General features: G+C 45.0%; 3 protein-coding genes and 1 long non-coding RNA gene across 4 annotated transcripts in view; 1 reads left to right on the top strand and 3 right to left on the bottom strand.

Moving 5' to 3' along the window:
- The window catches only part of LOC115532652 (uncharacterized), a 51,008-nt gene extending 48,320 nt beyond the window's left edge, over positions 1–2,688 (bottom strand). The window contains exons 1-2 of the mRNA XM_030342524.1: positions 2,625–2,688; positions 247–609 (exon numbers count right to left, since the gene is read on the bottom strand). Of these exons, the coding sequence (XP_030198384.1) occupies positions 247–609; positions 2,625–2,688 (427 nt within the window). The remainder of the gene's footprint in view (positions 1–246; positions 610–2,624) is intronic.
- Positions 2,689–5,003: 2,315 nt separating this feature from the next.
- LOC115532651 (selection and upkeep of intraepithelial T-cells protein 3) lies at positions 5,004–8,231 on the bottom strand. The gene is made up of 4 exons (XM_030342523.1): positions 8,219–8,231; positions 6,028–6,492; positions 5,578–5,868; positions 5,004–5,474 (listed from the first exon to the last, which is right to left on the bottom strand). Exons 1-4 carry the CDS (start codon positions 8,229–8,231, stop codon positions 5,221–5,223), a joined length of 1,023 nt encoding a protein of 340 aa, XP_030198383.1. The 3' UTR covers positions 5,004–5,220.
- Positions 8,232–10,571: 2,340 nt separating this feature from the next.
- LOC115532472 (uncharacterized) lies at positions 10,572–12,126 on the bottom strand. Its single transcript, XM_030342263.1, has 3 exons — positions 11,515–12,126; positions 11,339–11,380; positions 10,572–10,859 (listed from the first exon to the last, which is right to left on the bottom strand). Exons 1-3 carry the CDS (start codon positions 12,032–12,034, stop codon positions 10,675–10,677), a joined length of 747 nt encoding a protein of 248 aa, XP_030198123.1. The 5' UTR covers positions 12,035–12,126; the 3' UTR covers positions 10,572–10,674.
- A 456-nt stretch (positions 12,127–12,582) lies between these two features.
- Positions 12,583–13,005, top strand: LOC115532478 (uncharacterized). The gene is made up of 2 exons (XR_003974053.1): positions 12,583–12,647; positions 12,903–13,005. It is a non-coding gene; the product is annotated as an uncharacterized LOC115532478 (long non-coding RNA).
- The last annotated feature ends 9,106 nt before the right edge of the window (positions 13,006–22,111 follow it).

Raw genomic sequence — 22,111 nt, 5'->3', positions numbered from 1 at the left:
CTAGACCCAGCCCTCGACCTCGTGGTACACAGAGGGAGGGGTGCGGTAATCAGCAGAAATCGAACTCACCCGCCTTCCTGATTTTTGGGGGAGTGTGATCGGGGACGCGCTCTAAAAAGATAAACAGGTCAGTTTCCTTTTTATAATCTTTTTGACAAAGAACCGATACGGTCAAATTAAACTTGAAGGTGCTGTAGGTGAGAGCTGAGAGCGAGAGACTTGAACGAACCGGAACCATTCACTCACCTACAGTCAGCCGGATCCATCTCGTCAGGTTCCGACGTGGGAAGTAGCAAGAATACACTCCGCCGTCGGCCTGGGTCACACTGGTCAGGTTCACAGAGGCGTTACCGGCCTGCAGCCCCCCTGGGAGAAGGTGCACCCTGCGCCAGAACTGGGGGTCTTGTCCACGCTTGCCGTTGATGTAATGCTTGCCCTTTACATAGAAGAACACCTCCTGCTGCTTCTCCTTCTTCCAGTCAAACACCTCATCCTTCAGGTTCACCGGGGAACCCAGACCACACGGTAAGATGGCATCTTCTCCTTCTCTTCTGAACACCTCAGTCTCAGTGTCCCCCAGATTGGTGACCACCTCAGGGATGCCAGCACCTGCTTGAAAACACAATTATGCAACAAGTGTCTCAATACACCGCTGTATTTAGGCTCAGGGAACGACATCTGGATACTGTTCGATTCAGCGGTCGTTTCTGAGGCCGGTGATAACATTAAGAACACAGTTCATTATCGTACCGTCTTTGATCTGGTTACGATGTTACAAAAGGACCAACAAAACCTATCCCAAATCCATTTCACACCGGAATTACCCTTTAAAGAAATCTTGAAGGACCTCTTTCTATTTTAGTTGAATACCTGCCGCGCCGCAGACATATCCAGCCGCACACTACAGCTGAGAACGAGGCGCAACAACGCTCTGACGGGGAACTGTTGTGGGCGTGGCTAGACGCAGGTCTGTGATCAGCCGGGAGAGACAGTGCACGCTCTGTGTGGGGGACCAAGTTGCTTACAACAAATCTTTATCAAACCAACTCAGGTTTGGCTTATACTTCCGTGCAAGTGATAATAAAGTCTTTGTCTTTCAAACCTTCTTGACCTCTCGTATATTGATGAAGTGTTAGAATGTGTTGTTTAAATCCACAACATCACTAGGCCGTGACCACAGAACTATCATGCGTCTTAATTCAAGACGGGGATCCCAATAAAAAACCTTTGGGGGGAGATTTGCCTCTCACTTTCCGGGATCGCAACGGGTTTATAAAGACCTCACTGTACTCACACTAGTCCGCATGGAAAAACGCAATGAATCTTTGAGGACCCGCTGAGAGAGTGTCGCCGATCTCTCACCAATACAGTACTGGTCGGCTCTCACCAGTACAGTACTGGTCGGCCCTCACCTGACCAGTAGTCTACTGGTTGGCTCTCACCAGGACATCGTCGGTTGTACCTCGCTGCTTGGAGGGTATCACACGTGAATTTAAACGCTTGTTTTGCAGCATTTCAACAGAGTATCCGTCGGTTTTCCATTCAGAATATTCAGACTATTCCATAACAGATTCGACATTGGAAAGACTTAAAAGAGAGAAAGTTCGACCCGTCCGAGCGGAGGAGACACAGCACAAATGCGGTTAGTAGAGCAAACAAGGTGTTACCTTATTAAAATGATGCTCACAGATCAACACAACCCAGGTTAACAGAGAAAACAGGCCGAGGGGGAAACATGCCGCGCCGCAGACATATCCAGCCACACACTACAGCTGAGAACGAGGCGCAACAACGCTCTGACTGGGAACTGCTGTGGGCGCGGCTAGACGCAGGTCTGTGATCAGCCGGGAGAGACAGTGCACGCACGCTCTGTGTGGGGCGCACGCTCTATGTGGGGGACCAAGTTGCTTGCAACAAATCTTTATCAAACCAACTCAGGTTTGGCTATTACTTCCTTGCAAGTGATAATAAAGTCTTTATCTTTCAAACCTTCTCGACGTCTCGTATATTGATAAAGTGTTAGAATGTGTTGTTTAAATCCACAACATCACCAGGCCGTGACCACAGAACTATCATGCGTCTTAATTCAAGACGGGATCCCAATAAAAACCTTTGGGTGGAGATTTGCCTCTCACTTTCCGGGATCGCAACGGGTTTATAAAGAACTCACTGTAGGCTTACTCACACGAGTCCTCATGTAAAAACACATTGAATATTTGAGAACCCGCTGAAGAGAGCACCAGTGAATTTAAAAGTTCGTTTTGCAGCCTTTCAACAGAGCATTTGCCCGTTTTTCATTCCGACTATTCCATAACAGATTCGACACTGGAAAGGTTTTAAAACACTTAAAAAGAGAGACAGTTCGAACCCGTCCGAGAGTATTGTGTTGACCTGATACTCACAGGTCAACACAACACAGGTCCAAATAGCACACAGGCCGAGGGACAGATACGCCACACAGACATCTTCAGACATCTTCAGCTACACACTGCTATATGTCCCCTTACTACCCGGGGTCACAACAAGACCTAAGAAGAGAGACAGTTCGGACCCGTCCGAGGAGACACAACACAAACGCGGTTAGTAGAGCAAACTAGATGTTAACTTATTAAAATGATACTCACAGCAGGTCAACAAAACCCAGGTTAACAGAGCACACAGGCCGAGGGCGAAACACGCCGCAGACATCTCCAGCGACACACTGCAGCTGAGAAAGAGGCGCCCGACTAGCGCTTTAAAGGAGCGAGAGACCACACTCTTTCGATGTGGTCTCACACACACTTCCTTTCGGTGTGGTCTCACACACACACTTCCTCTTTCTTTCGGGGTGTGCGAGACCTCCCCCCTCTCTCTCTCTCTCTCTCTCTCTCTCTCTCTCTCTCTCTCTCTCTCTCGTTACATCGATCAAAAACCCTGCATTGGTAAGTCACCCTGAGTCTTCCCTCCCTTCCCTCTCCCATCTCGGTGTCCCTCTCACCAAACTAAAACTGGTGGAAAAATATATTGTATCCCGATTGCGAATGTTGAATCCCGGGACCCCAACAGGTCTAGGATGGGGCGACTTGCAACCTGACAGAACACTGAGAGTCTTTGGAACAGAACCAGGGGGCTGATCAGTCCTTCACCTCTCTGATTCACCTCCCATCCCCTCCTCCTGACACCTCTCTGACGAGTGTGTGTGTGTTGTATGTGTGTGTGTGTTGCATGTGTGTGTGTGTGTTGTATGTTGTATGTGTGCGTGTCTCTCACTCTTGCTCAACCTCCCTTTATCTCCCTGGCTCACTCTCACTCTCGCATCAGAAAGATTGACGGACAGACAGACAGAGCCAAACACAAGAAAGTATCAGTAAAAACGAAAATCGATGGGCTTTGTGCCACACTTTAGTGTGTGCGAGTGTGCAAGTGTAATTCTTAATTAATTAAGTTCCTAGGGTTTCTTTGTCGGTGATCTGTGTATTGTAACGCTTAAGATGGGGTTTAATAAGCTTCCACGTGTGTGTGTGTGTGTGTGTGTGTGTGTGTGTGTGTAACTCTCCGCTCTGCCACAGCCCGAACTATGTGCTTGTTTTGTGGTATTTTGGGTTCTTAATAGAAATCCTCATATCTCGTTAAGATGTCGCTGCATTCCTCCTCTTCCTCACTGCAGTGATCTGTGTGTGTGTGTGTGTGTGTGTGTGTGTGGTCTGCCTGCGGAGGGCCAGAGGGGTTTCAGCATAGTAATAAAGTGCGAGTTCCAACGCTCAGCTGTCTGTCTACCATAACTTGTGTGGCAGTGATGATGTTATAACAGCGAGTGACGAGCTGTGATTGCAGGAATGTTAGACTCGTGTCTCTCTCAAATTCCAATAAAAAAAAAAGCTTTATTGGCATGAGAAATAAACATTTGCATGCAAAAGCAGGTGAACAATAAAGTAAACAGCATTATTAAGTAAGTAAAAAGGTCAGGTATATAGTATAATATATAATATAATAAGTATACAACGTTAAATACAAAATATCTATACATATCAAATGTTAGACGATAAAAGTACTATAAAATGTAAAATGTGCACTATTTATAAAAATTACAAAAATCCAAGTATCATGTATATACTTAAATTACAGATACTCTAAATACACAGTGTTTTCATTATGGAGGATGTGTGCAATAGTGACATTATTGTGTCGGTCGTAGCTCTCATTGACGGGCCAAATTCTCTGGTTGGGCAAGGCAGAGAAAGGGGAGGTAACTTGGCCCCTTATGAAGACATATGGGGCCAAAATCTGAGCGTCTGAGCTTTTATTTTTCAATAGTCGGAGCAGAATACCTAGTGCTCGTTTTACACCTAACGCCATTTCTAGATACTGGGGCACCATAGGCAGGCTAGGGGAACTCATGTTAATGTTAGAACAATTTTCATGCCATGGGACCTTTAAATGTGTAAACAGATTGTGACGTCCTCAGCTCCTCTGGCAGGCTGTTCCAGAGGGGGGGGGGCATAGGTAACTAATGCCGCTTTTCCACCGCACATGTAGCTCGACTTGACACGACACGACACGACTCGACACGGTAGCAGCACGGGTCGTTTTCCACCGCAAATAGTACCTCCTGGACGTGGGCGGGGTCGGCTGCGCGAAAGGGCCGTGACGTATTTTTGTACGCGACGCAAACAACACCTACGCAACCCACACATGGACAGAACCCACATAACAACAATGGAGGACATCGATGCGATGGTATTCGTGTTCGCATTTTTAGCTGGCATGTTGAAGAGTTGAAGAAGTGGAATATGTTGGCTGCGGCGCTGCTATGGCTGTTGCCAGCATGGTTGCCATGTCGCTCTCGTGACTTTGTCACACTCTCTGGCCAATCAGTGGCCGGCCGTCTGCCGACGTAACCTTTTAGCATCCGCTCAGCTCGCTTGGAACCTAGAGCGAGGCGGTACTAGAAAAAGCAGCCACTTCAGGTACCAGATACCATGTTTTCGCGGTGGAAACGCAAAAAATGCGAGCTGAGTCGAGTCCTGTCGAGCTGGTACCATGCAGTGGAAAAGTGTGATCTAGGTGGAGCACCATGAAGAGATGCTCCTGGGGAACCCATAACCTGAAACAGCCATTTGAGGTTGTTTCCATGTTCCATAACTAACATAAATAACTCATGCTCTCTCGTAGAAATGTTGTATCAAAAGTAAACTGTTGCGATACAAATGCACACCTTCAGATGACCAAAGTGTCCGTCGCTCAACCGAAAGATGGTACGTTCAGCTGTACAGCGGCATCACGATGGGGACAGGACAAATAGGCACCGCTTCGATCCAAACAATCAGAATCAGGGACTGCTTGTTGACCATGACCTTTCCTACGGTTATTATTTTTGGTAAATTGGTAAATATTAACTACAACTGATAAAATCAAGAGAACAATAATAGAAACACATATGGCCGTCCATGGACCATTACCGAGGACCTCTTCATGATCGCCGGTCAACCGATGGCCTGAACCATAGGAGAGGGGAGAGAGGAGAGTGTTATTCTCAGGACCATTAACATGTTTCTGTGCTCAACAGTCCCATCAAAACAGCTGACTGGAAACACTCACCAACCACTTGGATGGTGTCTCTGACCGCAGGGTGGACGCCTTGCTGCCGGGCCAGACAGGTGTAGCTGCCTGGCTCGGTCACCTTCACCGTCTGACTGATGGAGTAGCGGCCATCGCTGTCTGAGGAGGCGGCCGGCGGTGCTTCTTCTGCGGGGATCACAGTTCCGTTGGGGGTCTGCCACTCCAGACCGCTGGGCTGGGGCTGGCCTCCTCTGGAGACGCAGGACAGCCGCACCGAGCCGGAGGACGGGGAAGCCTCTACCACCTCCAGCCTCAACCGCGGCTCCACCACTGTGGGCAGGAGGGCGTTAAGTCGTTTACATTCAGGGCGTTGAGCAGACGCTTTTATCCAAAGCGACTTACAGTAAGTAGATTTGTCAGGATAAAGAGAAACAACAATATATCAGTGGTACAGTAGGGATGTTCATAGAATCCGGACCAATCACTCACCTACAGTCAGCCGGATCCATCTGTTTGTCCGTCTCGTAAGAATTACGCACTTATACACTCCACTGTCCGCCTGGGTCACACTGGACAGGACCACAGAGGCGTTGCCGGCCTGCAGCCCCCCTTGGGTAAGGCCCACCCTGCCCACGAACTGGGGGTCTTGTCCCTCCCGGCCGTTGTTGTAGTCCTTGCCCTGTATATAGAAGAACACCTCCTGCGGCTCCTTCTTCCAGTCAAACGCCTCATCTGTCAGGTCCACCGGGGAATCCAGAGCACACGGTAGGATGGCATTGTCTCCCTCTCTGGTGAACACCTCAGTGATGTCAGCACCTGCTAGAAAACACAATTGATGCAGCAAGTGTCTCAATACTCCGCTGTATTTAGGCTCAGGGAACGCGAGTGTCTCAATAACAAGGCTGTATTGAGGCTCAGGGAACGCAAGTGTCTCAATAACAAGGCTGTATGAGGCTCAGGGAACGCCATCTGGGCACTGTTAGATTCAGCGGTCGTTTCTGAGGCCGTGATAACATAAAGAACACAGTCAATAATCGGACCGTATTTGATCTGATTCTGATGCTACAAAAAGGACCAACAAAACCTTACAAGAGCAAACAAGCCGTTTAGGTAGGCCTACTGGGTATAGTACACACTACAGATACACGTGTGAAGGTATGGATATAAACACTGGACAGACACAGAGGAGCTGTATAGACAGACATGTATAATGCATATATGTAGATGGACCTTGGAAGGCAGTGATGTAAATTATTTTAGTCTATGCTATTTCAGATGACATGTTTCAAGCTAATAACAATTATGAATAGCTTCTCCACATAATGGACAACATATAAAGGTTGTAGGATTTCATCTCACATTTCAGGACATTTCATCTCGTTATCATACAAAACATATCCCAAATCCATTTCACACTGGAATTACCCTTTAAAGAAATCTTGATGGACCTCTTTCTATTTTAGTTGAATACCCCTGATATAGAGCATGCTGTAAACTTAATTAATATGATACTCACGGGTCAGCATAACAGAGGAATTAAAAACCAACAGGACAAGAGTGAGTTTAGTACAGTACACCATTGTCGTGTTTTATGTTCAACTCCACAACCATATATATACTCAACTCACTGCCCCAACTCCCGCCCCAACTCCCGGTCCGGTCCGATCGCAGGAGGAAGAAGAGGGCGGTCTCGGTCTCTCTCTCTCTCTCTCTCTCTCTCTCTCTCTCTCTCTCTCTCTCTCTCTCTCTCTCTCTCTCTCTCTCTCTCTCTCTCTCTCTCTCTCTCTCTCTCTCTCTCTCTCTCTCTCTCTCTCTCTCTCTCTCTCTCTCTCTCTCTCTCTCTCTCTCTCTCTCTCTCTCTCACATAGATCCCTCCCTCTCAAAGTCGAACATAGATCCCTCCCTCTCAAAGTCGAACATAGATCCCTCCCTCTCAAAGTCCAACATAGATCCCTCCCTCTCAAAGTCGAACATAGATCCCTCCCTCTCAAAGTCGAACATAGATCTCTCTCTCTCTCTCTCTCTCTCTCTCTCTCTCTCAACCTCCCTTTATCTCCCTCGCTCACTCTCACGCTCGCATCAGAAAGATTGACGGACAGACAGACGGAGCCAAACACAAGAAAGTCTCTGTAAAAACGAAAATCGTAGGGCTTTGTGCAACACTTGTGTGCGAGTGTATTTCTTAATTAATTAAGTTCCAAGTGTTTCTTTGTCGGTGATCTGTGTATTGTAACGCGTAAGATGGGGTGTAATAAGCTTCCACGTGTTGTGTGTGTGTGTGTGTGTGTGTGTGTGTGTGTGTGTGTGTGTGTGTGTGTGTGTGTGTGTGTGTGTGTGTGTGTGTGTGTGTGTGTGTGTGTGTGTGTGTGTGTGTGTGTGTGCGTGTGTGAAAGCCGTACTGCCACAACCCGAACTATAGTGCTTGTTTTGTGGTATTTTGGGTTCATGAGCACACACTCAGCGGTGGTGGTGATGAGACTGCGTCAGCGTGCTCAACAGGCTGTGTGTGTGCGCGTGCGAGTGCGGGTCTATAATGGTTTTTTTTCACCGAAGGGGCTTTTACTTCAGTAGGTCTGCACGTTTGGTGCGTTTCTTTTATCCCAGGGGCAACCATAATTCACAACTTTGTGGCTCAACATATTCAAAAAGTACCGCACAGAGAATTATTTATTGTGCTTACCTTTCGTATTCATTTGTCTCGAATCCACTTGTATAGCGCGTGTCCATACACCCATAGTTATGAAAGCCAGATGTATTAAATAACTTCATGACAGGAGCATCGACCACCGACATAGTTCGTATTCAAAGGCAAAGCAAGGGCATGACCATTAAACCAACAGCTACTAGGCTAATGTGCATTTCAAAAGTGGTCTTACCTGAAGTTGATACTCCCGAGTTTTCTTGCGCTCGGGGTTCAGCCTGATTAAACTTTCCATCATGTCATGAATATACAATATCTCAGCTTCTCCTCGTCCCAGATAAACGTTAGCTTGATAAACCTGAGCTTGATACACATTTGCTCCGGTGCAGTTAGCCCAGCCTCCTCGTCTACCTTTCAGTGTTTCCAACTCTTTAGTAAGAAAAGTAGCTATTGGCTCCCCGGCGCTAGAAGTCGCTAGATGACGTCATCACATAATTTACATAACCGGAAGTAAAAAAAACCATTCGTTTTCTCCATAGCATAGCCATCATAAAACATTATAGCCCTAATTTCATCACCATCCAAGGGAGACTTACACGACTTGATATAAGGCCCCTGTACATGACAAAGTTGGCATGGTATCAACCTCGTTTTAAGAAAAACATAGTTTATGGCACAGAAATAGTGACAGTATGCTAGTGTATCGTCTCCAATAAACGGCTTTATCCAGCCCTTAAAAGCAGTGTTTGCTTCCCACTCTTTTCTATATTTGTGTTGGTACAGTTTTGACTGCGACATGGTAAAGAAAGTTTGTGTAGCCTATTTGTCACAGAAAGGCACACACGCACCGAGGACAAGGTGAGGTGAGGAGTGACTGAGCCTGAGGCAGTGCGAGTCAAACTGTAACAGTGATTAAGTGCAGCGATTTATTATTTTATTTAAACAAAGAAAATATGACATTATCCCGCCCTGACTGTACGTCAGGGGGCGGGATCAGTCGGCGGCAGCTTGCTGGACGGGAAGCGGATTCATTTGCAGCCCGGATGCCGAGGCGTGAACGTCTCCTGTTAGCTCCTGCTAACAGAGCAGCTGCGAGGGACTGCTGCGCGAGGACTGGGCCGCCTGTAAGTGCTTTGAGACGGGGGAGGGGCCGCGCAGGCACCCGCCCGCTGCTCGTTGTAAAGAGATAATAGCGATAGGCCTACGTGCTTTCACCTCAAAAAGTCGCCAATAACAGAAAAATAAGCTAGATTTGGTGTCTGAAAAGTCGCTAAATATAGCGACAAAATCTCTAAGTTGGTCACACTAAACGTGGTGCTGTGGACCTGTGGTGATTGACGTGAGGGCAGACTGAACATCTGGAACCTTAAGGTGCACTTTTAACCATGGACTGAAATTAAAGGATGATTTTCAGATGAAAATAACCGACAACGATTGGATAAAACTTTTTTATTAATTGAATTGACCAAATCTCATTAACCTGGTAACAAAACGAGAAAGATATGGCAAACAAACGACTTGTCAGTTAAATTAACGAATCGAAAAACACAACTCAATAATAATCATGATAAAGTTCTTTGTACCCAGTCTCTCACTCAGTCAGCCCCCCCCCCCCCCGTCTAAGGGGTGATCCTCCCCCGCCTCTATGGTCTCCAGCAGCCCCTGGAGATTGTGTGGTGCTTCACAATACAATGAAAATAAACAAAAATAAATTAATAAAATAGAATAAGAGAATGCCGAACTAGTTATGTTTTAAGGTTTCTTTTAAAGATCCTATGGCATGCTACTTAATTTATGGTTTTACATAGCCGTTAGTGGGCCCCTAATACAGTACTGGAAGACGTTCAAGAAATTCAGCCTTGGTGCAGAATTACAGCCACTACGAGCCAGTCCCGCAATGGGCTTTACACAAGCGTGCCGCTTCTTAGAGGCGGGTGGGGGTGTGGCTCCTGCCGGAGCACCGCAGCCTCGCGGCGGGGGTGGTGCCTCTCGGCGGGGGGGGGGGGGGGGCGGGGGCCGCAGGCAGCGGGGCCCCGGCCGGAGACAATCCCCTTCTCCTCCATGTCGCGGTTCATGTAGGCGACTTCAGGGAGTCAAAGCCAAAGTTCCTCTCCCCCAAATCTTTCTCAACCATGGCTGAGATAACCCCCACTACGACGTCAGAGAACCAGACGGGTTTTGCGCCATAACAGCAACAGCAGTACGGCTATCCAAATAACAAAGAAGTGTGCCACACACACACACACACACACACACACACACACACACGATGCTCCTGAGGAACCCATAACCTGAAACAGCCATTTGAGGTTGTTTCCATGTTCCATAACTAACATAAATATCTGCTCTCTCGTAGAAATGTTGTATCAAAAGTAAACTGTTGAGATACAAATGCACACCTTCAGATGACCAAAAGTGTCCATCGCTCAACCGAAAGACGGTATGTTCAGCTGTACAGCGGCATCACGACGGGGACAGGACCAAAAGGCACCGCTTCAATCAGAACTATCAGAATCAGGGACTGCTTGTGGACCATGACCTTTCCTACAGTTATTAGTTTTGGTAAATTGGTAAATATTAACTACAACTGATAAAATAAAGAGAACAATAAAAGAAACACCTATGGCCTTCCATGGACCATTCCTGAGGACCTCTTCATGATCGCCGGTCAACCGATGGCCTGAACCATAGGAGAGGGGAGAGAGGAGAGTGTTATTCTCAGGACCATTAACATGTTTCTGTGCATCAAAACAGCTGACTGGAAAGACTCACTAAACACTCGGATGGTGACATGACATACAACATACAATAAGTGAGCAAACACGTGTAACATACTGTATTAACCCAACGTTTTCTGATGCCCAGCTTACTATTCGATCCACCTGGACCCTACCCCTAGACCCTTACCCCTCAGTCTAACTCTACACCCTACCCCTAGACCCTTACCCCTCAGTCTAACCCTACACCCTACCCCTAGACCCTTACCCATCAGTCTAACCCTACACCCTACCCCTAGACCCTTACCCCTCAGTCTAACTCTACACCCTACCCCTAGACCCTTACCCCTCAGTCTAACCCTACAGCCGACCCCTAGACCCAGCCCTCGACTTCGTGGTACACAGAGGGAGGGGTGAGGTAATCAGCAGAAATCGAACTCACCCGCCTTCCTGATTTTTGGGGGAGTGTGATCGGGGACGCGCTCTAAAAAGATAAACAGGTCAGTTTCCTTTTCATAATCTTTTTGACAAAGAACCCATACGGTCAAATTAAACTTAAGGTGCTGTAGGTGAGAGCTGAGAGCGAGAGACTTGAACGAACCGGAACCATTCACTCACCTACAGTCAGCCGGATCCATCTCGTCAGTTTCCGACGTGGGAAGTAGCAAGAATACACTCCGCCGTCGGCCTGGGTCACACTGGTCAGGTTCACAGAGGCGTTACCGGCCTGCAGCCCCCCTGGGAGAAGGTGCACCCTGCGCCAGAAATGGGGGTCTTGTCCACGCTTGCCGTGGTTGTAGTCCTTGCCCTTTTCATAGAAGAACACCTCCTGCTGCTTCTTCTTCCAGTCAAACACCTCATCCTTCAGGTTCACCGGGGAACCCAGACCACACGGTAAGATGGCATCTTCTCCTTCTCTGGTGAACACCTCAGTGTCAGTGTCCCCCAGATTGGTGACGACCTCAGGGATGCCAGCACCTGCTTGAAAACACAATTGATGCAACAAGTGTCTCAATACACCTCTGTATTTAGGCTCAGGGCACGCGAGTGTCTCAATAACAAGGCTGTATTGAGGCTCAGGGAACGCCATCTGGGCACTGTTAGATTCAGTGGTTGTTTCTGAGGCCGGTGATAACATTAAGAACACAGTTAATCATCGTACCATTTTAGATCTGGTTACGATGCTACAAAAAGGACCAACAAGACCTTACAAGGGCAAACAAGCCGTTTAGGTAAGCTTACTGGGTATAATACACACTACAGATACACGTGTGTATGTATTGAAACATAAACACTGGACAGACACAGAGTAGATAGATACAGACAGAATGCATATTTGTAGATGGGCCTGGGCAGGCAGGCAGGTGGGTAGGTACATAGGCGTCGATTACGCCGGGGACGCCGGGGACGCGTCCCCACCAGTTTTCGTAAAGACTAATTTTGTCCCCACCAGAAAAAAAAAAAAAAAAAAAAATGAAAAAAAAAATATGTATCGTTTTTTAAAAATGAATGTTTATAGCGCGAGACAGATGCGAACCAATCCACAAAAAAACGATCTGCATACGGCACACAAGCCAGCCGTCAACAATTATAACATTTGGATGAGTAGTTCTAGAATGGGGGAGGGGTGGGTGGTACGGTGGGCGGCTCCTTCTCTGTGTAATCTGAACCTGACTGCTTGCTGTGCACTTCCATGGACAATCTGCTGCGGTTGCAGCTTCATGCATTTGAGGAAAGGAGGTCCGGAGGAGGTAACGTAACGTATCTATATTTATTCATGATGATGACAATCTGTACAAACTCCTTTGTCGTAGTTTGACCGAGGGCAGCGAACGATTTATCTTGATAGTTTCTATCATTGAAGCTATAGCCAACATTAGCTTCACTAAGTTCTGATTGACTTAGTTCCTCTCCCTGATCAAATGTAAACAAAGACAGAAGATTGATAACTTAATTGATTTAGCTCTGTCTTATTTATTTTAAAATGCAGTGTTTTCTCCTTTTAGGAACTTGTTTCTGCCAACTCACCTCTTCATTGCCATCTACCAGTTCCTGCCTTTCATTAAGCTCTGATGTTCCTTATAAATAAATAAAAATGTGTTAACTCAATTGATTATGCCCTCTATTTTATGAGATTTATGTGGTGTGCAAACAAAAGTCTTGTAACCTTTATTGTAATGATTTGACCACTATGTAGGTATGTTGGTTGTGGTATATGTTATCAATATTGTAATTGGTTTTTGACAAAATATTGGTTTGGAGTGTGCGGTTGCCTGGTACCATGGTTGTTACTTGGTACAAATAATATGGAAGATTTACGACCATCTAGTGGGGAGTCTGAAAACTGCTAACGAAACGTCATTGAAGTGAAAATAAAATAAATCATTCGTACTGTTGTAAATTCAAAATGAATTTAAATAGGAAAGCTAAACGTTGAAGCACATAGGGCAAAACACTCCAGTAGCACTAGGCATGCTAGCCAACAGTGTGTCGCGCTGGTAGAGGCTAGCTAGCTAAAAAAAAAACTCAAGAATTACAATATATTTCTAGAATAAATATTAATTTAGCTGAGCTCATAAGACACTAGCACACTTACTGTGCATGTCAGCTTAAATTGCTTGGCTTTAAAAAAAAGCTCTGATGTCCTGTCCACTCCTTTTTGACATTTTGCTGTATAATTAACTAGGTAGGATCAGAGAATGTCTTTTTTCAGTTGTGACTAGATGTGCCCTCTGCGGCACCGTAGTTGTGGATTATTTTCGTATGAGGTGCCAGCCTGACTTGGACAATGCATGAGATATTAATACCAATACTCTATGGCTGGTATGCAATGATGAGGCATCAGACAGTCAATTAATTTTAGCCTGAATACATAGGTAAAAAGCACCAGACCGCTAGTACCATGGATGGACAGTGTCAGAGCGAAAACCTGTTGAACTTAATGGATGTGGTTAGGCAGCAGGCACGCAGGCTACACCGCGGGATACATCTGCAGACCACTGGCACGTTAATAAAGGTAAGATGCGATATTTATTGCTTAAGATTTGCTGGTACTTTGGCGAGATCTTTTGTGTTTTTTGCCCTCATGTGGTCAGCTGTTTTAACTTGAAATAGTACTACTAGCCATAGCCTCCAAGTAGCCTAACTTAAATTATCCAGTGTTAGCGTTCTTACGCTGTTGGGTATAGACTAGTGGAGATTACGATAGTGGAGTCGGTGGAGTCAGTCTCTTGTTGACTCAAAGTGACTTTTGGTCATTCGCTTTGCTTGAATTATGGAATGATTGTGTGTGTGTGTGTGGGGGGGGGAGTGCATGGGTTTTGGTCAGAATGCCATGTAGATTGGATGGATGTGTGTTGTGAATTGAGAACAGCCAGCTCATGATGTGATATAAAGCGTTCAGATATAATTATTTTTAGCTTTTTCGATCTTGACATTTGTAGTGCTGTGTGTATACGTTTGCCCCTTCTGAACTTAAACAAGTAGGTAATAAGCCCCTCTTTGTTTATTTTGGTATAGCTCATGTCATGTCGCGTCAACATTGAGTGCATCATGGAGCAGAACATTGTGGGTCATCATGTCCAATGCTTTTTGAAAACGCTTTCTTCATAAAACGTGTCAGACATATTTTTTTTGTAAAAATCTTACTAATTAGTAAGCTACACAGGTATCCCGTCTTCAGAACCTTTTATGACCTGCGCTAAAGAAAAATAAGGTGCATCCCCAGCACTTCTAAAAATGCATTCCAGATTGCGTCTCTGTCCCCACCACATTTCAAACCAAACTGACGCCAATGGGTAGGTACTGTGGCGAGTGGCGACTGTGGATTTTTAGGGTGGTGGGATAAGCCCCGTGTTGGTTGTGTGTTCTGTGGCGTTCAACAAAGGTAGTTCTCGTGCGGTGTAATCTGACTACCGTGTGGTTCCTTCGCAGACGCTACAGCACACTGGAGTGCACCATGATGTGGCATATTTTTAGTGGACAAAGCGACAGTGAACCAAATAAAAACCTTTGGGTGGAGGTTTGACTCTTACTTCCCGGGGTTGCAACGGGTTTATAAAGACCTGACTGTACTCACACGAGTCCGCATGGATCTTTGAGGACCCGCTGAGAGATATGGGGTCAGAACAGTCTCATTAATAATGAATGCACAGAGAAGGACTCACAAATGTATTTTGTGATTTATATATAAATTACTCTCTTCTCACAAATACATTTCAATGCACACACACAAATGGATATCGGTTTGTATAATTGTAAAATGTATCCATAAACAAAAATAAGTTTCACAAACACACCTTGTTTTAAATAAATGTAATATAAATCCATAAATATATGAATTAAAAAATATTTGCAAGAGAAAGTTCGGCCCCGTCCGAGCGGAGGAGACACAACACAAATGCGGTTAGTAGGCTACAGCAAACAAGGTGTTACCTTATTAAAATGATACTCACAGATCAACACAACCCAGGTTAACAGAGCACACAGGCCGAGGGGGAAACACGCCGCAGACATCTCCAGCGACACACTACAGCTGAGAAAGAGTCACCCGACAGCGCTTTTATAAAGCGCAGCGTGTCTGACTGTCACACCCCCTCTCTCCGTCACACACACACAATCGGTCACACCCACACAATCGGTCCCAATCTGTCCCAATCGGTCCCAATCGGTCACAACCGGTCACATTCTTTCTCTGTCACATACTTTCTCTGTCACATTCTTTTTCTCTCTCTCTCTCTCTCTCTCTCTCTCTCTCTCTCTCTCTCTCTCTCTCTCTCTCTCTCTCTCTCTCTGTCTCTCTGTCTCTCTGTCTCTCTGTCTCTCTGTCTCTCTCATTGTAATCACAATCAAAAGATAAGCAAGACGAAAGTATGGCAAAACTACGGAAGCCGAGAACGGCCATCGATTATTTATTTTTTTATGCACTGTTATCTCGTGATAACGACTTATTATCTCGTTTTCTCGATATAACAAAGTTCGTTTTCTCGTGATAACGAATTAATTATCTCGTTTTCTCGATATAACAAGGGTCGTTTTCTCGACGCGGCTGCGCGCTCTTTATATCGTCCATCTTCACTTGAACCTCGTTGCTCATATCAAATCCAACTTTACAAGCTGTGTCACAACTAAGGATAAATAAATCAAATCAAAATGTCGATGAATCATCAGCATTACGTTTATAAATGCGCTTTTGATTTACAGTTTACAGATATCTATCCTAGGAGTGTCAATCCTGATATCCTGGAGTGCACTTCTTATTATAGATCACACTTAAAATGCAACATCATTTTATTTTTTAACTATAAGGGGGTCCCCCAAGGGGTTGAAGACCATGCGTAGTGGCACAACAGCCTTCTTCAGGGTGTAACCCACAGCACACAGATTCCCCTTAAGTAGACAGGTTTTCCCCTTCGAGAAAACGAAGGGGAAAAAATATCTCGTTATCACGAGAAAACGATCTTTGTTATATCGAGATAACGAGATAATAAGTCGTTATCACGAGATAACAGTGCATAAAAAAATAAAATAATCGATGGCCGTTCTCGGCTTCCGTACAAAACAGCAGCAGGTGAACCTACGAAAATGAACGACAATGGAGTTAACCCAGCTCTTACTTCCCGGGGTCGCAACGGGTTTATAAAGACCTCACTGTACTCACACGGGTCCGTACGGAAGCCGAGAACGGCCATCGATTATTTTTTTTTTTATGCACTGTTATCTCGTGATAACGACTTATTATCTCGTTTTCTCGATATAACAACGGTCGTTTTCTCGTGATAACGAATTAATTATCTCGTTTTCTCGATATAACAAAGGTCGTTTTCTCGTGATAACGAATTAATTATCTCGTTTTCTCGATATAACAAAGGTCGTTTTCTCGTGATAACGAATTAATTATCTCGTTATCTCGATATAACAGACAGACTTTTGGCGCTGGTTAATGTGATCGTGCTGATTTCAGCCTACGAGAGCTTCCACTGTCTGATCCAGGTGTTCAGGGAGGTGAAAATGGCAGATCACATTATTGATCAACGCATCAGGACCTACTTCAACCTAGGTCTAACACAGGCAGAAATTGCATTGTGCCTTTCTGTAAGAGATGGCTTTCAGATTAGAAAAAATATCTCGTTATCACGAGAAAACGATCTTTGTTATATCGAGATAACGAGATAATAAGTCTTTATCACGAGATAACAATGCATAAAAAAATAAAATAATCGATGGCCGTTCTCGGCTTCCGTAGGTCCGCAAGGAGAAAAAACAAAAACATTCAGATTCGACACCGGAAAGGGGTTAAAAGACTTAAAGAGAGGTTTAGGGGGCGTTTAGCAGACGCTTTTATCCAAAGCTTTTATCCAAACCGACAACGCCACAACCAGAGGAGGCAAGTAGATTCGTTTTACTGAACGGACAGCCATAAATGTACATTGGATGTGTTCGTTTTATAACGCGTTTCCACACACCCACAGTTATGAAAGCCAGATTTACTAAATATCTTCATGATAAGAAAATCGACCACCGACATAGTTCGTATTCAAAGGCAAAGCAAGGGCATGACCATCAAACCAACAGCCACTAGGCTAATGTGCATTTCAAAAGTGGTCTTACCTTAAGTTGATACTCAAGAGTGTTCTTGCGCTCGGGGTTTAGCCTGATTAAACTTTATCATGTCGTGAATATACAATATCTCAGCGTCTCCTTTTCCCAGATAAACGTTAGCGTGAAAAAGCTGAGATTGATACACATTTGATTGGGTGCAGTTAGCCCTAGCCTCCTCGTCAACCTTTACGTTATCATTGCGTGTGCTGCCGTCAGTTGATTCGGACTCTAATGCTTTTTTAACGGGTTAATTCTGCTATTTGTAACGGTTAAATTCTGCTCTTAAGGGGTTCATCGTGAAATCCGGAATCCGCTTTCGGCACTTTCTGTCGCGTGCCTGTTGACACAATGTGGGTGGACCGAACGTGGTGCTGTGGACCTGTGGTGATTGACGTGAGAGCAGACTGAACATCTGGAACCTTAACCATGGACTGAAATCAAAGTATAATTCTCAGATGAAAATAACCGACCACGATTGAATACAACTTTTTTATTATTTGAATTGACCAAATCTCATTGACATGGAAACAAAACGAGAAAGATATGTCAAACAAACGACTTTTTAGTTAAATTAACGAATCGAAAAACTCAATAAACATGATCAACTTCTTTGTACACAGTCTCTCACTCAGTCAGCCATCCCCCCCACCCCCCGTCTAAGGGTGGATCCTCCCCCACCTCTATGGTCTCCAGCAGCCCCTGGCTATTGTGTGGTGCTTAACAATACAATAGAAATAAACAAAATTAAACAAATAAAATAGAATAAGAGAATGCCAAACTAATTATGTTTGAAGGTTTCTTTTAAAGATCCTATGGCATGCTACTTAATTGATGGTTTTATGTAGCCGTTAGTGGGCCCCTAATAGGCTTACAGTACTGGAAGACGTTCAAGAAATTCAGCCTTGGTGCAGAATTACAGCCACTACGAGCCAGTCCCGCAATGGGCTTTACACAAGTGTGCCGCTTCTTAGAGGCGGGTCAAGGTGGAGGGTGGGGGTGTGGCTCCCGCCGGAGCACCGCTGCCCGCTGCCGAGGCGCGGCCTCGCGGCGGGGGTTGTGCCTCGCTGTGGTGGTCTCTCACGGCGGGGGTGGTGCCTCGCGGCGGGGGTGGTGCCTCGCGGCGGGGGTGGTGCCTCGCGGCGGGGGGGGCGGGGGCAGCAGGCAGCGGGTTCCCGGTGGGAGACAATCGCGGTCAACAATCCCCTTCTCCTCCATGTCGCGGTTCATGTAGGCTACTTCAGGGAGTCAAAGCCAAAGTTCCTCTCCCCCAAATCTTTCTCAACCATGGCTGAGATAACCCCCACTACGATTTTCTTTGTGGAAAAACCACGAGAGACGTCAGAGAACCAGACGGGTTTTGCGCCATAACACCAACAGCAGTACGGCTATCCAAATAACAAAGAAGTGTACAACACTTGCGTTGCAGTGCGTACACACACACACACACACACACACACACACAATGAAGACATATGGGGCCAAATTCAAATGATGCTCCTGAGGAACCCATAACCTGAAACAGACATTTGAGGTTGTTTCCATGTTCCATAACTAACATAAATAACTGCTCTCTCGTAGAAATGTATCAAAAGTAAACTGTTGCGATACAACTGCACACCTTCAGATGACCAAAAGTGTCCGTCGCTCAACCGAAAGACGGTACGTTCAGCTGTACAGCGGCATCACGACGGGGACAGGACCAATAGGCACCGCTTCAATCAGAACTATCAGAATCCGGGACTGCTTGATCGGGGACGCGCTCTGAAAAAGATAAAAAGGTCAGTTTCCTTTTTATAATCTTTTTGACAAAGAACCGATGCGGTCAAATTAAACTTAAGGTGCTGTAGGTGAGAGCTGAGAGCGAGAGACTTGAACGAACCGGAACCATTCACTCACCTACAGTCAGCCGGATCCATCTCGTCAGTTTCCGACGTGGGAAGTAGCAAGAATACACTCCGTCGTCGGCCTGGGTCACACTGGACAGGATCACAGAGGCGTTACCGACCTGCAGCGCCCCTGGGAGAAGGTGCACCCTGCCCCCAAACTGGGGATCTTGTCCACGCTTGCCGTGGTTGTAGTCCTTGCCCTTTTCATAGAAGAACACCTCCTGCTGCTCCTTCTTCCAGTCAAACACCTCATCCTTCAGGTTCACCGGGGAACCCAGACCACACGGTAAGATGGCATCTTCTTCTTCTCTGGTGATCACCTCAGTGTCAGTGTCCCCCAGATTGTTGACCACCTCAGGGATGCCAGCACCTGCTTGAAAACACAATTGATGCAACAAGTGTCTCAATACTCCGCTGTATTTAGGCTCAGGGAACGCGAGTGTCTCAATAACAAGGCTGTATTGAGGCTCAGGGAATGCCCTCTGGGCACTGTTAGATTCAGTGGTTGTTACGGAGGCCGGTGATAACATTAAGAACACAGTTAATCATCGTACCATTTTTGATCCGGTTACGATGTTACAAAAAGGACCAACAAAACAAGTCTACTTGGTATAGTACACACTACAGATACATTGTGAAGGTATGGATATAAACCCTGGACAGACAGAGTAGCTGGATAGACAGACATGTATATGCATACATGTAGATGGACCTTGGAAGGCAGTGATGTAAATTATTTTAGTCTATGCTACTTCTGATGACATTTTTTCAAGCTAATAAGTTATAAATAGCTTCTCCACATAATGGACAACATATAAAGGCTTGTAGGATTTCATCTCACATTTCAGGACATTTCATCTCGTTATCATACAAAACATATCCCAAAACCATTTCACACCGGAATTACCCTTTAAAGAAATCTTGAAGGACCTCTTTCTATTGTAGTTGAATACCCCTGATATAGAGCACGCTGTAAACTTAATTAATATGATACTCACAGGCAGGCCCGGTTCTACGGGGGTGCATAAGCATGCATTGCACCCCCCAAAAAAATGTTTGCACCCTCAATTAAAAAAAAAAAAGATTTTTTTTTATATAAATATGATAAAAATAATAAAATACTTGCTCACAAAACAAATTGTAATGAAACTTTTGACAATTTCCATTAAATACCGTTGAGATATGAGCATCCAACATCACTCTGACCGCTCAGTGGTGATCTATTTTTGTTGCCGGAAGCAATTTCATTCGTTTATATGATTAAAAAGACAAACAAATCACAATCTATTGTCAATTATTATTATTAACAGTACATTTTACTAGTATAACCGTTGTATAAAGCAATATCACACTCGAGGTTGCAATGTTGTCGGTTTGTCGCTCTATATCAGCGCTGCTGTGATTGGCCGCCGGCTGGCATCGTGTGTCATGCCGGCGTCGTGTGCAAAATGCACGCACCCATATAGTATATCTTTGGTGCGCACGGTAGTGACGTTGAACTTCTTCGGCAGCAACAGTTATATATCTGTTGGATATCCAATACATGTATTAAATGTATTATGTTCATAAGAACCCATATTTATTTTTATTGTATTTATTTACAATCGTGTTAACTTTAAGAGTATTATACTGATTACTTTTGTTCAAAGTTCAAAGTCTGAAAGTGTTCTTTCCTTGTTCAGCTAAAATCTGTTTTATTTTTAAGTGGCAATGTACAATTATTTGTTACGTCAAATATCCTGCCACAATTTATAAAAAATAAACGTTATTTTTGAATTGCAGTCACATGTTTTTTTTTTAGTGTAGAATTCTGTTCTTTTTTACAACTCACACATCACACATATCAAAAACCTATCTCATATTCAAAGCTATCCAAGATATCAATAAGCTAATGTTGCAGCTGAAATGTTCCAACATGTCAGTAGAACTACGCAGAAGTGTTTGTCTATGGTAGGAAAGGCCTGTGTGTAAAAAAGCGAAGTCTGAACTGAAGCTGGGTAGCTGGTTTTAGTAGGCCTATAGTACTGGTGCACCCCCTGTAATCTCAGATGCACCCCAAGGCATTCTGTTCTGGAACCGGGCCTGCTCACAGGTCAGCATAACAGAGGAACGAAAAGCCAACAGGACAAGAGTGAGTTTAGTAGAGTACACCATTCTCGTTGTTTAAGTTGAACTCCACTTGATGACCTACTGCTTATACAGGTGCTGGTCAAATTATTAGAATATCATGAAAAAGTTGATTTATTTCAGTAATTATATTCAGAACGTGAAACTTACATATTATATCAATTCATTACACACAGTGATATATTTGAAATGTTTATTTCTTTTAATTTGGATGATTAGTACTGACAATTACTGAAAATCCCAAATTCAGTATCTCAGAAAATTAGAATATTAGTTACGACTAGTACAAAAAATGATTTTTTAGAAATGTGGGCCAACTGAAAAGTATGAACATGGAAAGTTTCAGCATGTATGGCAATCAATACTTAGTTGCAGCTCCTTTTGCCTGAATTGCTGCAGCAATACGGCGTGGCATGGAGTCGACCAGTCTGTTGCACTCCTCAGGTGTTATGAGAGCCCAGGTTGCTTTAATAGTGGCCTTCAGCTCTTCAGCATTGTTGGGTCTGGCATCTCGCATCTTCCGCTTCACAATACCCCATAGGTTTTCTATGGGGTTAAGGTCAGGTGAGTTTGCAGGCCAATCAAGAAGAGGGATACCATGG

This window comes from Gadus morhua, chromosome 19 (genome assembly GCF_902167405.1).
Source record: "Gadus morhua chromosome 19, gadMor3.0, whole genome shotgun sequence".
Classification (NCBI taxonomy): domain Eukaryota; kingdom Metazoa; phylum Chordata; class Actinopteri; order Gadiformes; family Gadidae; genus Gadus; species Gadus morhua.
The sequence above is the reverse complement of the archived record's forward strand: the minus strand, read 5'-3'. Positions and strand labels throughout refer to the sequence as shown.